Source organism: Canis lupus, chromosome 23 (assembly GCF_003254725.2).
Source record: "Canis lupus dingo isolate Sandy chromosome 23, ASM325472v2, whole genome shotgun sequence".
NCBI classification, from domain to species: Eukaryota; Metazoa; Chordata; class Mammalia; order Carnivora; family Canidae; genus Canis; species Canis lupus.
In genome coordinates, this window is record NC_064265.1 from 28,675,848 (window position 1) to 28,691,181 (window position 15,334).

A 15,334-nucleotide genomic window follows, 5' to 3' on the forward strand; every position below is an offset into this window, starting at 1 on the left:
CACTCAGAGGCCACATGGAGAAGCATGAGAGTCAGTCAGAAGGCAGAAAGATTGAAAGGAAAGTGTGGGTAGAAGTCCTTATTGTGTTTTTTCGTGTAAGGAATGAGAGGGTAGGGTAAGCAGTTAAACTAGTTTCGGATTGGAGAGTTTCAATAATTTTGGTGGCTCTGGAATATAGAGGTGCCCTCTAATTATCTGAAGCCTGTACGTGGGATGATATAGGGCCACAGAAATATTGACTGTATATGTGAGAGCTCCGTAAAGGAGGTGGTTGCAGGTATGGGCTCTGGATTAGTAGGTCTGCATATTAAAGCTATGCTCACAAGCAAGTTGTTTGCTATCTCCAGGAATTAGCTAACCCCAGGAGGAGCAGATCCTACCTGGGTCTGTAGGGCCCCAAGACATTAAAGAATCAAAAACTACAGAAAATAAAAGACACAATTAATACAATGATCCCAGTTGGCCAATCGTCTAGTTATCCCCTAGTTCCACTGACTGATTCAAGGGGTGGGCACATCTGTCTTTCCTTCCCTCTTTTTCTTGCTATGAGAGGATGTGCTCCTGCAGCACCCAACAGCCATGGAAAGAAAAATCTGGAAGAAGGAACCTGACACACAAAAAGAGAAACTAGATGGCATTTAAGTCTTCTATGGTAGAGTCAGACAGGCATAGGTTAAAATCTCAGTATTTAAACTTACCACATGTGTGACTAGTTACGTGATCTCAGTTGACAGCAGAAATCTCAGGGTTATGATACAAGTTAAACAGAATTCTTCATAGTTACTCTCACATAGTAAATACTCAACCAGTGCCAAATCTTAGGTGTGATTTAAGAGATTTGATTATTAGCATGTAGGATTTTCTGTGAAGTTAGAGCCCTTCTGGGAGGAATTTCTAGGCCCTTGTGATCTTTCACCATTGCTTTGTGTTTATAGCACCCTTTCAGCATGGGTGAGCTGCCACATACAAAGCACTGAACACTGTGACTACCACATGGTAGGTGCTCTGGAAATGTTGGCTTACCCTTTTGGGGGATCTCCCTCTGATGCTGTTCTGGACAGAGAAGAGCCTGACACATGACAAGGACTCCTCATCTTTGGGGGTATGACTATCTTTGTGGAAGGAAAGTGGCATTGAGCCACCAAAACTCCAAGGCCACCCATGCTTACATTTCTCATTGCACATCCTTTAATACACTGACTTTCTGATTTTTATTTTAAAAAACACCATACCTCCTTGATATCCTTTCCCACTGACCATACAACCTGAGCTCTTCCTCCCAGACAGCCCTAGCTTCACACTCCTGGGAGAGAGGGACTACATACGTACCTTGCACAGATTCAAAATCACCATGCCCGAGTTCTTATAATTCTTCTTCTTGGCTTTGTATTTGGGATTGATGCACTCCCACTGCACCTGTGACAACATCACATGCTCAGGGAGAAGTGGAGTCATTCAGGGAGGCCCAGTCCCCAGGTGCTGCAGCAGATGGATATGAAGGCTGACAAATGGTCTCTGCATGATAACCCTTGCATCCCGAGGGACTGTACAGAGGTATGGCTGAGTGAGACTGACATCAGGTTGCCTAGTTGAATCCCGGTCATACCAATTTCCTGGCATGTGACCCTTAGCAAATTACTTGATTCCTCTATGTCTTAGATATCTCCTCCATAAAATGGAGCTGATAATTGTATCTATCTCAGGATTATTGTGAAGATTTAATTTTTTTTTTTTTTTTTATTCACAAGAGACACATGGAGAGAGGCAGAGACATAGGCAGAAGGAGAAGCAGGTTCCCTTCAGGGATCCTGATGCGGGACTCAATCCCAGGACCCCAGGATCATGACCTGAGCCAGACATTCAACCACTGAGCCACCCAGTGCCCCAATTATTGTGAAGATTTAATAATTAATCCACATAGTACATTTAAAACAGTACCCAGCACTTTTAAATGCTTTATATTAATAGGGTCATATCAAGCAACAGAGAGAAGGAGACATCTGGAGACACATTCCTAACACAAGTGTTGAGTCTTAGTGCCTGAGAAATAGCTTCAAAGCTTGGAACATTGAGAGACATTGAATGCTGGCTACAGGAAGTTAGTGGGGATGATGATTAGTTTGCATAGAACCTCACTGAGAACTAAAATAATAGAGTGATACATATCACAACAGTGACACAACAGATCTCCCATGGGGCTTCTCTGAGGGATAGTATCAGACCTGCAAGAGTGGCTGAAATTGAGGGAGTGTCTAGTGGAAGAGATATCAACCCTTCCGGCCTACAAGAGACTTCATGTGACAAAACCAACTACAAGTCAAACATCCAAGAGCTACTAAATGCTCCTGCCTACCATTCTAGGGGAGCTGGATCCTTGGATTTCTAGTTAGGAGACAAATTTTCACATACTCTCTCTCTCTGACAGTTAAGAGTATCTGAGAATAAAGGAGTTTCTGAGGCAGATGTGAGTTGGGGTAGACTGATACAGCATTGACTCCCACTGATTCATTCTTCTTAGGGTCCATGCATTTGAGCAGTTCCCTCCCACAATGACAGTGAGCATACTCATGTGACTTGTTTTGGCCAATTGGATATTAGCAAAAGTGATATGAGCAGAGGATTAAAAAGTGCTTGTGCATTGGGGCTTGCCTTCTTCTTGCTGCTAGGGAGTTTTTGCCGCCATGTAGAAAAGCTTAGGCTGATCTGGAGAATAAGAGTACACGGAGAAATGTCCTGGCCATCCCCATTGCTGAGGCATACATGCATGAGTGAGTTCAGTCGGCATCATGTAGAGCAGAGAGGAGCTGCCCTGGGTGAACTCAGCCTATATTGCCAACCCAGGGAACTGTGGGCAAATAATGAAACAACAAATTGTTGTTTCAGCCAGGAAGTTTTGGGGTAATTTGTTCCTCAGCAACAGATAATTGAAAACAATAGTTTCTCAATACTGGGAATTTCCAGTAGGCACTGAGTAACTATGTAAGGGTTGGGAAGAGAGGAATCCTGTACTGTCTAAAGGTCCTCTAAAACTCCTTCCATAAAAGGAAGGAAAGAAAAAGAGGAAGGAAGGAAGGAAGGAAAGAAGGGAGGAAGAAAGGAAGGGAGGGATCTAGGGAGGAAAGAGAGGAAGAAAGAAGAGTCAAATTGAATCTCCAACCTTGGTGTTTTTTAGAGGCCTAATCCTTCCATCTTCATGATGGTTGTCTTTCTTCCCTCACTTAGGCTCTCTTCTCACTTGCTCTCCATGTGGGTAGCATCTGATCAACAAGAATTCTAGCTTGTCTCAAAGTAGATTTAGTATTTTCTGACCAAGCACCCCAAATTCATCAAAACTGAAATTGCCTTTCCCCCAAATATTCCTCTAATGTCACAGTACAAACAAGTAGTGTAGGAATTTCCCTTTCACTTGGAAAGAAAAGATCCAAAATAAACTGTGATGATTCCTTTGTCATTTCTAATAATTTCTATTAACCTCAATTTCTTCAGTCAAGCAGGACATAACGAATGAAACTTTGAATGAGTTAAATTTCAAGTTATATTAAGAATTCTAATGATAATCTATGAAAAGCCTACTCATTTCCATCACAGGCTAAGGTGGATCAGTAGTGGAGGAGGGTTGATGCAGACAGATAAGGGCTCCAAGGAAGCAGGTACTTGGGGCTTTCATGCCTGTTGGGTGGGAAAGGGATGCTGATGAACCAGGTCTAAGTATTTTGCATCTTTCTTGGGATAAAGTTTTCATGTAACTATAGACTATGTGCTTTACATCGACAATCCCACTTAACTCTCTCACAATGCACTTTTAGAGATAAAAGATGGGTCTCAGGTCTTATGGGTGGCAACTGGTAGAGCTGGGATTCACCGCATCAGTCTCCCTCCAAAGCCTGGCCCAGTGACACAGCGCTTCCCCTGGGGGGTCTTACAGGGGCTCTCCTATTTGTTCTTGCAAGTTTCTCTTTTGGCCACCTCAGTCTAAGGCTGTTCATGAAGGCCCCCCAAAATTAATCCAAGCTAATCAAGAATTGACCCTGCAGAACCATGACTCTCACAGGAAGGAGCTTAAAAGAAGATGGTTCCTCGTTTTGTCTCTGTTTCTACTTACTGAGGTTCCTCAGGTTCCCACCTCCTCTATCCTCTCTCCTTATCCTCCATTCTCTTGACATTAACTACCTATTCGTTGGCAGCTCCAAAAATACATCTCCAGGGAGGCCTCTGTTCCAGTTTCCCAAACCCCATTTTTGAACTTTCCTTACAAACTAGACCTCCCTGAAACAAGACTTCCTTACTCAGGAAATGGCACCAACATTTACTCATCTATCCCCCTCATAGCCAAACTCTCAACACATCATGTAGCTCTTGTCTCCAAAATCTACCTTAAATCACTCTGCTTCTCTCCATCTCTGTTATCACTTTTTTACCCTAAGTCATTATCACCTCTTGCCTTGCCTGCAAGTAGCCTCTGACAGATCTGCTTCACTGTCTTCTGTCTCTCTCTCTAATGGATTATCTACACAGTGGCCAGAGGCATTTTTTTAAAAGTTAAAACTAGTCATGTTATTCTCTAGCCAGAACGTCTTCACACCACTGTCCAGTAGAATTTTCTGCAATGATGGAAATATTCTAAATCTGTACCAACCAATATTGAAGCCACTAGTCACATGAGACTATGGAGTACTTGGAGGGTGACTAGTGTGGCTGAGGAATTGAAATTGAAACTTAATTTTAATTAATTAAGACTAAAACACTCACATGTAGCTAGTGGCTCCTGTCCTAGCACAAAGCTGTCTCTCATCACTTTTAGAAGAAAATCCAAACTCCTTTCTTCAAACTATTAGAATGTGCTTTTTCTGGCCCCTGCCTTTGTCTTTGACCACATTTCATCCACTCTCTCTGCTCCAAATATACTGGTCTCTTTCCATATCCTTAATCACACCAAGCTCTTTCCTCCCTCAGGACTTTATAATGCTATTCCCTCAGCCTACATGCTTGTCCCTTGCTTGTTACATGGTTGGCTTCTTCTCATCTTTAAGGGACTACAACTTAAATGCTGCCTTTTTAGATTATCTTCCCAGTACCATACCTTTATACTAAACTTGTTCAGTTTTTTATAGCATTTGTCACAGGCTGTAACTACATCTTAATTTTCTGTTTGATTCATGTTTATATTTTACTCTGATCCACAGTCATGACACACCTAGAGCTTGGCACTTAGTTCCATAATAAATACTAGTAGAATCAATAAATAAGAGAACATTTCCCACAGTGCAAATGTGCCCAAAAGGGGCTGAATGATTGGACTAAATAAAATCTTTCTGGTATCTCAGTGATACAGAAAAGTACATAGCATAGCAAAGATTCATTTCCTCAGTGGGACTTAAAGATTCATGTCTGTTTGTTTGAAAGCATCAGACTTTGGTGTTCTTCAGTTATAATACATGCTATAATTTTACTTTTAATACCCTCTCAGGAACCTAAAGATGAAATTTTCCCCCATTTATTGATTTGGCTATTTCTGCTTATAGAGGAAAACAGGACACAACTTTGTGAAACTTTTTAAACTCTAATACATGGTATCAATAACTCATTGATTTATTAGCTCACTAGGGCCTGGTTCAACAGAGCAACCACTTCTCTATCTTGTTATCCTGGGTGAAACTTCACTTATAATTTAGTGTTGGCTTTTTGTTTTTAAGATTTTATTTATTTATTTGAGAGAGAGGGGGAGAGAAAGAAGAGAGAGGGAGAGAGGGAGAGAAAGAGAGAGAGAGCATGAGACACTGGCAGAGGGAGATGGAGAAGCAGACTCCCCACTGAGCAGGCAGCCTGATTGCAGGACCACATGGGATAGAGTCAAATCCCTGGGATCATGACCTAAGCTGAAAGCAGATGCTTATCAGACTGAGCCACCCAGGTGTCCCAATTTAGTGTTGGTTTTGACTGTGGCCCTGAAACTCTGCATGCCTGCTTGTGGTAGAGGTCTCTCCATGTTTCACACCTTGCTTGCAATACTAGATATTTAATAGAGCATATATGACAGGTTCTGTGGGAGCTATGTAGAAAGTTGTCCCTTGATTTTCTAGACCAATTATAAGTACTTGAACAATGGTCTGATTCAGATTAAGCTTCCAGTTCTAAAGAATGTTAGTTTATTCCCATTAAGCCTAGGTATATTTTGACCTTATATCTGAAAGAAGAGACCTGAAAAATGAGTTGTGACATCCTCTGTTATCAGCATTTCTTTTTTTTTTTTTTTCTTTTAAGATTTTATTTATTTATTCATGACAGACACAGAGCGAGAGGCAGAAACAGAAGCAGGCTCCATGCAGGGAGCCCTATGTGGGACTCAATTCTGGGACTCCAGGACCACGCCCTGAGCCAAAGGCCGATAACCTGCTGAGCCACCCAGGAATCCCTGTTATCAGCATTTCTGAGCCGGCCAGGTATAGGATCTTATCTCTAAGAGAAAGAGCTTTCTCAAAGCCACTGAATGCTCAGCTGTCACTCTTTTCCCAGAGTAAGAATGTCAGGTATTTTGGTTTGAGTTCCCTTGAGACAAAGATTTAAGTGTTAAGTAGTTCATTTAGGAGGCAATACCAGGAAGCACCAACCGAGGAGTGGGGAGTTGAGAGGCAGAGGCTGCCACAGAGGTGTGCAAATCAGTCACTGTGGACAACCAGGGCTCATTGCTGCTGGGAAACTAGAAAACTGCATAGAACATGCACTAAGAATTCTGCACCCTGCAGGGTCAAGAGAGCTGGGGTATTTATACTTCAACCCCTATTAGTTACTTGTTGAGGGCTGCTCCCTGGAAGGAAGCCTGATGCAGGACTTGATCTCAGGACCCTAGGACCACAACCTGAGCCAAAAACAGATGCTCAACCACTGAACTACCCAGGTGCCCCATCACCTTCATTTTTTAAGTGAGAAAACTGAGGCATAGAGAGGTGAAGTCACTTGTCCAAGGCTACACAGCTAAAGGAAATTAGAAACATTCTCATCTGACCTCTGTTTTACTGATAGAGAAGCTGTACCACACTAGAGCAGTGTCTTCTGCAAGGTCACACTAGTTGCTTTGGGTTAAGTTAGTACGAGAATCTAAATACTCAAATCTCACCATGCTCCCTACTCATTACATTAAATCAAATATTGATATCTCCTCTCTAGGTGCTCCATGTGTAGTGGGTGCTCAGGATGCATCATGAGAGAAGTGTCTGGGGGAAATGCCATGTGTGGTTTAGCACCTACCTGTTTCCCTTCCATTGCTCCCCTCATCTCCTTGAATGTTGAGGTGAATTCTCCAATGAAGTCGTGTTTGCCGTTGGAGTCCCAGTCCCATACTATGCACTGCAAGAGAAAGAAGTATCGTTTTGTTTTTGGTTTTTTGTTTTTTTTTTTAATTAAGAATGCATCCACAGTAGCTGAAGGCAGTGCAAACTTTATGAGGAAGAACTGATAAGAGATGCCTAGTCTTGAACAAAAGCCCAGCACTCTAGGATTGTGGCATGTGGAATGTAGTATGCCCTTGGTTTCTATAATTTTTTAAGTAGATTTTTAATATTAATTCCAGTGTAGTTAACATACAGCGTTATATTAGTTTCAGGTGTACAATATAGCAATCAACACTTCTATACATGACTCAGTGTTCATCATGATAGATGTACTCTTAATCCCCTTCATCTATTTCACCTATCCCGATCCCTACCTCCTGCCCTATGGTAAGCATCAGTTTGTTCTCTACAGCTAAGAGTCTGTTTCTTGCTTTCTCTCTCTCTTTCCCTCTTTGCTTCTTTGTTTTGTTTATTAAATTCCACATATGAGTGACATCATACGGTATTTGTCTTTCTCTGACTTATTTCATTTAGTATTATACTCTCTACATCCATCTATGTTGTTGCAAGTGGTAAGAGCTCATTCCCAGTGATTTCTGGAGTCTTTACTTAGCCTTATTGCCACAATCTCAAACTAGTCACTGTGATTCAACAGTGACGAATAATCTGTCCATTTTTCCAGATAAGGTTAACAGGACCAAAAGGATATGAGTGACTCACCAAAGGACCATCTAGTGAATGGGAACCTGGGATGTGAAGGCAGATGTCCTAACTCCACTTCCAGTGTTTTCTACATAGCAAAGCCTCCCTGGTCTACAGGTGGAAACGCATGCCTGACTCCATTATCTGTAGCTCATGTTTAATGATTTGAACAGGACCATATTAGTCACATTTTCTTTTTTTATTTTATTTTTTTCTGAAGGCAAAAGGGCAATGCTAACAATAATGAGTAAGAAGGCAAATAAGTGAAGTCTTTAACTGTACCCATATGGAAAACAGTGACAGATAAGTCACACGGGTAAATATCAGGCACCCCTCACACATGAGATGGTTGCTTCTAACATGAGGGCTCTTTCTAACAATATTAAGGCTAAATTCTGGGCTCCCAACCAACACTCTGTAGAGTGACTCAGATTAAATCAGTAGCCATCATTCTGTTTGGTTACATATTCTTAGGCAAAGAAGGAGTTCTGCATTTTGTTTCCAGGGTAGAGGTTGTGGAGTAGGGTCTCAGGCACTGTGGATATAACTTCTAGATCTTAAGCTAGTGATTTGCGCTGAGGAAGTCTCAGATCTCAAATAAGACCAAGGCAGCAAAGGAGAACTTTTACTGCAAAGTTTCCTCTGGAACATTTGGGTTCTAAGAGGTGGCCTGGTCCTTCCTCAGGATGCAGATCCCATTGGCCAGTCCTGTCTGAAAAACCTGACTTGAATCTATTCTCTGATCCCGTGAGATGACCCAGACCTAAAATGAAATGTGTCCAAAATGAAACATGATTTCCTCCGTGAATTCATTCCTGCTCGTTTATTTTCTGCCATGGTGAATTTTACCAACACTCATCCAGTTGCTACAAGGAGAAAACTGAGTGTCATTCCTGATATTCCACTCTCCCTTGCTCCCACATCAACTCCAGTGCATTCTATCTCCCAACTATGTTTGGACACCAACACTGTCACCTGCATTACCAGTCTGGTCTCCTTACTCTCCCCAGTGTGTCCCCCCTCCCCCCCACCATCCATAATCCACCAGTCAGGCTCATTTCCTGCTTAAAATCAAAATGCTTATAGGCTAACTAAGGTCTTCTAAGGGCTTTCATGATCTGACTTCCTGTATATCCCCAAATTCACCCTTTATGATCCACGTGTACAGTATTTTAAATACTGTAAAATGAATTAAACATTTTAATATGAAGTTGCTTGGAATGAAAAGCATTTGCTAAGAAGTATTTGCAAAGAACTTTTTTGAGGCATCTGTTTTTTTTGTTTTTTAAAGATATTTATTTGAGACAGAGAGTGTGCAAGAGAGAGAGAGCATGAGTGGGGAGGAGGGAAGGGGTGGAGCAGAGAGAGAGGGAGAAGCAGGGTCCCTGCTGAGCAGGGAGCCCAATGCAGGGCTTGATTCCAGGACCCTAAGATCATGACCTGAGCCAAAGGTAGACACTTAACCAACTGAGCCACCCAGAAGCCCCCTTTTTTGAGGCATCTTGGAAAAAAACAAATTTCTCAACTTTTGCTTTCTCTTTCAATATGGAGGCCATGGTAGATAATTCTTCTGCATGGAAAACATTCATAAGTCCTTTGGCTATGGAGGAGATTATCTTAGAATAAATCAAAATGGAAGAGGTTAAAACAAAGGGAGCTCAACTGCTCTGCTGAATAAAGTAATGTCAGGTTGAGTTTTCCCTTTGCAACTAGAGACATAGACATAGGACCCAGGGGTGTGGGTTGAGAAGAAGTTTGGTAAGGATTCATCAGAGGGCTGAAGACAGACCTGACATTGGAGCAGGAGGAGGTAGAGACAAGTAAGGAACTTTGAAAATGGTGAGGTCTAAATTTCAAGGTTAGGTTGTTTGGATATCTCTCCCCTCATGTGTCCTCTCTACTTCCTCCTCTCCTGTTATCCCTGAGACTCTAGTAAATCTGCCACCCATATCATTATGCTGGTGGTGACTTGGAGAATAAAGGTGAGGGGCTGTGTCCATGTTTTGGGACAAGTAGACCAGAGAGCGCTGTGATATGTCCCATAGGGATTGCAGACTGAGGGGAACAGGGCTGTGGAGGGAGAGCAAGACAGATTACTCCTAGGAATGGAACCCACAGAAACCCTGGTGAGGGTATCAACTTCCACAGTACATGGAGTTAGAACTCAAGATATCTTATCTAGATTTTGAAAGAATCTTTGGCTCCAGGAAGTTGGAGAATTACAATTAACATTCAGCTGAAACCATGCAATTTACACTAACTTTATGGTCACTACATGTTTACTCCATTGATAGATGCTAAAAGTAAACTACTGATTGTATCTGTTACGTGAATCTGAGTCTCTAAGTGAGAGAAATGCACAGCAGAGTCCCCGGATGACCCAGGATGGACATTTGTATCTACAAGAAATAAATCACCGCTGTTGTCAGCCACTGAGATTGCCACAGCATAACTCAGTCTGAGAACCATTTAAGTACTTAAAGTGCTGTCGTAGGGAAAGGTATTTCAATTTACTTTGTTGGACTCCAAAAGAAGGAAAACAATTTTGTAGGAACGTTACAAAGAAGTAACAAATAAAAGAATTTCTCAGGAATTAAACTGTCCAGAAATAAAGTTAACTGTTTGTGTAAGAGTGAGTGTTTTATTGTTGGAAATGTTTAAGAAGAAACTGGAAGACTATGCCCAAAAAATGTGGTAGAGAGAGTCAAGCAGAGAATGTTATAGAGGATTTGGTGGGATATTCTTTGCGTTTTCTTCTAACTCGGAGATGCTAAGATTAGTTGGACTTGTATAGATTGAAAAATAATGTCAATGAAAGGCTTAGCTCTTTCTGGTTGAAATGCTAAGCAATGTGATGTATGTAGGAGTGATGAGAACCCCCTTTTTCATTCAGAGTAGGACAAAGTCCTATCTGATTTATTACAATGAAGAGTGGAACCAATCAATGATTCATCCATTTGGAAAAATCGCTCAGACTGTGCATTGTACATACCACATTGTTGAACACTGTCAGTTGATCTGTGGTTACTACAACCAGGTGTTTTTCTCCTTGCTTGCCAGCCCCTCCTTACTGACTCTCCCACCTTACACAGGTATGACCTGGGCCTGGACACAGAAAGAAAGAAGGGTAGTCCTTGGGCCCCTGTCTTTACAGCTCTTAACTCTGCCTGGTAGTGAATACAGCCGTGGGACACCTGAGACTGACACTCAGATACTCTTCTACCTTGAGGAGCAGATAAAAAGGCAGAGGGCAGAAACACATGAGAGGAAAGAAGTGAAGCAGCCATTTAAATTCTTTTCTGCCTTGGGAAAGAGGTTGCATCCCCTTCTTCCTGCCTCCCTGGTCATAGTAGAATATAGAAAAAGCAAGAGGAGATGCACACAGTACTTCAGTTTGTCACAGAATCTTAGGCAAAGACTACGTCACTCCTTTTTTGTCCTCCCTTAGGTTCCCTGTCATGCTGTGGTTAGTTACTTTCCCTCCTTCCACCTGCCATCTGCAAAATTCAGGACATTTGTAATGTGCCATCTCTCAGGGGCAGAAAAGGAGTGACCACTAACCTCCATGGGCTACAGGGTGAGTCAGGTTTGACAGGACTCTAGTCCTGGCCTCCCAGGGGCAGGCCCTGCCGCTTACATGGGCTCTGCTTCTTCGATTGGCTAGCATTTCTCATATGGCAGACGCAGAAATCTGTTTTGACCTATCTCAGAAGGGACCCTAAAGGAAGGAAGACACAGTGAAGCAGAAAAACAAAAACACTCTTCCTGTCTCTCCCTGCCACAGAGCTGGCTTGTGACAGCTCTGATGCGGTTGGGAGAGGAATGCATCTGGGTGAAAAGTAAACAGATCAACTGCCCTGTAGAAAAACAGAGACCAAGGCAGGGTTCTTGGTGTGAATCAATAAGGAAGCCTTGACAGATCTGTGAGAGATCAGCAGCTGGAGACTCTCCAGGAGCCAGAAAGCTTCTCAAGTCCCTGTATCCCACAGTGGAGTTTAGGATGCAATCTTATGATGTCTGAGGTCCACAGACATCCAAGCAACTCCCTCATTTTACAAAGAAGGAAATGGTGGCTAAAAAGTGAAGTGGCTTCTTTGAGTTCACCCAGTGCAGGGCTGGGACTAAAATCCAGGTTTCCCAGCTCCCTGATTTCCCAGCTGCCACGTGAATAGCAAATTATAGTAATTAAAACATATATAGTGCTTACTGTATACCAGACATTGTCCTGAGCACTTTGTTTTATGTATAAAATATACATCTCTCAACTCATTTAATCCCTGCAACAATTTATTGTTATGCTCATTTTATGGATGAGGAAACAGAGGCACAGAGAGGTAAAGTAAGTTTCCCAAGACCACCCGGCTAACACTAGATAATTTTTGAACTAAAAGAAGTTCATAACTTGTCTTAACTGACCATCTTTTATGAACCTATGCCCCTTGGTTTATGGTCTTTAATCCTTTACGACAACCTTGAAATATCAGTATTATTATTACCATTCACAGGTAATTGTCATTCACAGGCTTAGAGAGATTAAGTGACTTGACTGGACACCTAGAGAGTGACGAAGATGAGTCTGAATCCAGGTTTCTGGTGCCAAAGCTGATACGTTTTTTGTTATCCCATACAGCCTCTTAATGGAAGCAGAAATTCATAGTTGAGGTCTTCTTAGTTTGCTCTGTATAAAAAACCCCATTCTGTGATTGAAACTATAAACTACTAGGATTCTCTGAAGATCAATGAACACACCAAGCAACAGAGAGAACCTGTTCACTATTTCCATGCAAGAGGCTGCACAGACAGCCGCACATGCATGGTCTCTGGGGTCTTTAGCTCTGCCTGTGAAATGCATGGATAGATGTCTTGAGAGTTTTCATTACTCCATCCTGTTCTTATCTTACATTTGTATGGAACCCATTATAAGAAAGGTATGCCAACTTATTGTTCATTAGCCTTTTGTGATGGTCACTTTTACATGTCAACTTGGCTAGGCTACAGTCCTGTTATTTAATCAAACACTAATCTAGGTTTGCAGTGAAATTATTTTATAGACACAGTTGATCAGTTCATAATCAGTTGACTTTAAAATAAGGGGAATTTTGTGGTTCCTTATGAATTTTAGGATCATGTTTCTATTTCTGTTAAAACAACAATAACAAAACACCACTGGGATTTTGATGGAGTTAACACTGAATCTATAGACCGCTTGGAGGAGTATGGGTATTTTGAACCATATTAAGTCTTCCAACACATGAACATGGTATGTCTTTCCATTTATTTGTGTCTCCTTTAATTTCATCAGTGTTTTATAGTTTCCAATGTGCATTCTTTTGCCTTCTTGGTTAAGTTTATTCCTAAGTATTTTATTATTTTTGATGCTATTGTAAGTGGGACTGTTTTCTTTTCTAAATTCAATTAGCCAACATATTGTATATCATTAGTTTCAGAGGGACTGTTTTCTTAATTTCCTTTTTGGATGGTTCATTATCAGTGTATAGAAACACAACTGACTTTTGTATGTTGATTTTGTATCCTATAAGTTTACTGAATTTGTGTATTCTAATAGTTCTTTTTGGTGGAGTCTATGGGGTTTTCTACATATAGGAATCATGTCACTTGCAACCAGATCATTTTACTTCTTCTTTTCCAATTTATATTTATTTTCTTTCTTTCTTTTTTCTTTCCTAATTGCTCTGGCTATGATTTCTAGTACTGTATTGAATAAAAGTGGCAAAAGTGGGCATCCTTATCTTGTTCCTGATCTTAAAGGAAAAGCTTTCCATTTTTCACCATTATGATGTTATCTGTGGGCTTGTCATATATGTCCTTTGTCATTTTGGAGATATATTCCTTTATACCTAGTTTGTTGAGCATTTTATTATGAAACAGTGTTGAATTCTGTCAACCCAGAATAGCCAAAGCAACCTTAAAAAAGAACAAAATGGGGATCCCTGGGTGGCGCAGCGGTTTGGCGCCTGCCTTTGGCCCGGGGCGTGATCCTGGAGACCCGGGATCGAATCCCACGTCGGGCTCCTGGTGCATGGAGCCTGCTTTTCCCTCTGCCTGTGTCTCTGCCTCTCTCTCTCTCCCTCTGTGACTATCATAAAAAAAAAAAAAAAGAAAAGAACAAAATGGGACACATCTTACTTGTAATTCCAAAATATATCACAAAGCTACAGTGATTAAAACAGCATGAAATTGGCATAAAGACAAACCTGTAGGCTAATGAGACAGAACAGAAAGCTCAGAAATAAATTCACACATGTATGGTCAACCAATTTTGGACAAAGGTGTCAAGAATGTATAACGAAGAATAGTCTCTTCAACAAGTGACATTGGGAAAACTGGATATCCAAATGGAAAGAAGGAAAGAGAGAGAGAGAGAAAAACTAGGTCCCCATATTTTCTACACACAAAAATCAACTCAAAATGGATTAAGGATTTAAGCATAAGAACTGAAACTGTTAAAACTACTACAAGAAAACATGGGAGAAAGCCTTCTTGACATTGTTCTTGGTAATGATTTCTTGGCTATGAGACCAAAAGCATAGGCAGCAAAACCAAAAGTAGACAAGTGGCATTATGTCAAACTAAAAAGCCCCTATTCAGAAAAAGAATCAACAAATGAAAAGGTATCTTATTAAATGAGAGAAAATATTTGCAAACTATGTATCTGATAAGGGGTTAATTTCCAAAATATACAAGGAATGCCTACAACTCAACAGCAAAAATTCAATAGTCCAATTAAAAAAAAAAAAAAAGGACAAATGTCCCGAGTAGACATTTCTCCAAAGAAGATATAAAAATGGCCAACAGGTATATGAAATGATGCTCAACATCATTAATTATCGGGGAATGCAAATCAGAACTACAATGAGATATCACCTCACATCTGTTAGGATGGTTATTATTTTAAAAAACACAAGAAAAAAATAACAATTGTTGAAAAGGATGTGGAGAAACTGGTGTTTTTGTACACTGTTGGTGGGATTGTTCAATGGTGTAGTAGTATGGAAAACAATTTTAAGGTTTCTTAAACAATTAAAAGTATAAGTATTGTATGATCTAGCAATTCCATTTCTGGGTATACATCCAAAAGAATTGAAGTCAGTATCTCAAATATATCTGCACTCCTGTGTTCAGTGCAGCATTATTTCATAATAGCTAAGATATGGAAACAACCCAAGTGTCCACAGACAGATGAATGAGAAAGAAAATGTGACATACACGCACAAACACAGAGGAATATTATTCAGCCTTTAAAAAGAAGGAAATCTTGATATTTGTGACAACATGGATGGACA

At 40.9% G+C, this 15,334-nt stretch overlaps 1 protein-coding gene across 3 annotated transcripts in view; it reads right to left on the reverse strand.

Annotated features, from left to right (window-relative positions):
• Positions 1 to 15,334, reverse strand: part of CPNE4 (copine 4) — a 670,646-nt gene that overhangs the window by 38,707 nt on the left and 616,605 nt on the right. For all 3 annotated transcript variants that reach the window (XM_025448963.3, XM_025448965.3, XM_049099801.1), the window contains 2 exons: positions 7,246 to 7,344; positions 1,330 to 1,416 (listed from right to left, as the gene is read on the reverse strand). In XM_025448963.3, the coding sequence (XP_025304748.1) occupies positions 1,330 to 1,416; positions 7,246 to 7,344 (186 nt within the window). The remainder of the gene's footprint in view (positions 1 to 1,329; positions 1,417 to 7,245; positions 7,345 to 15,334) is intronic.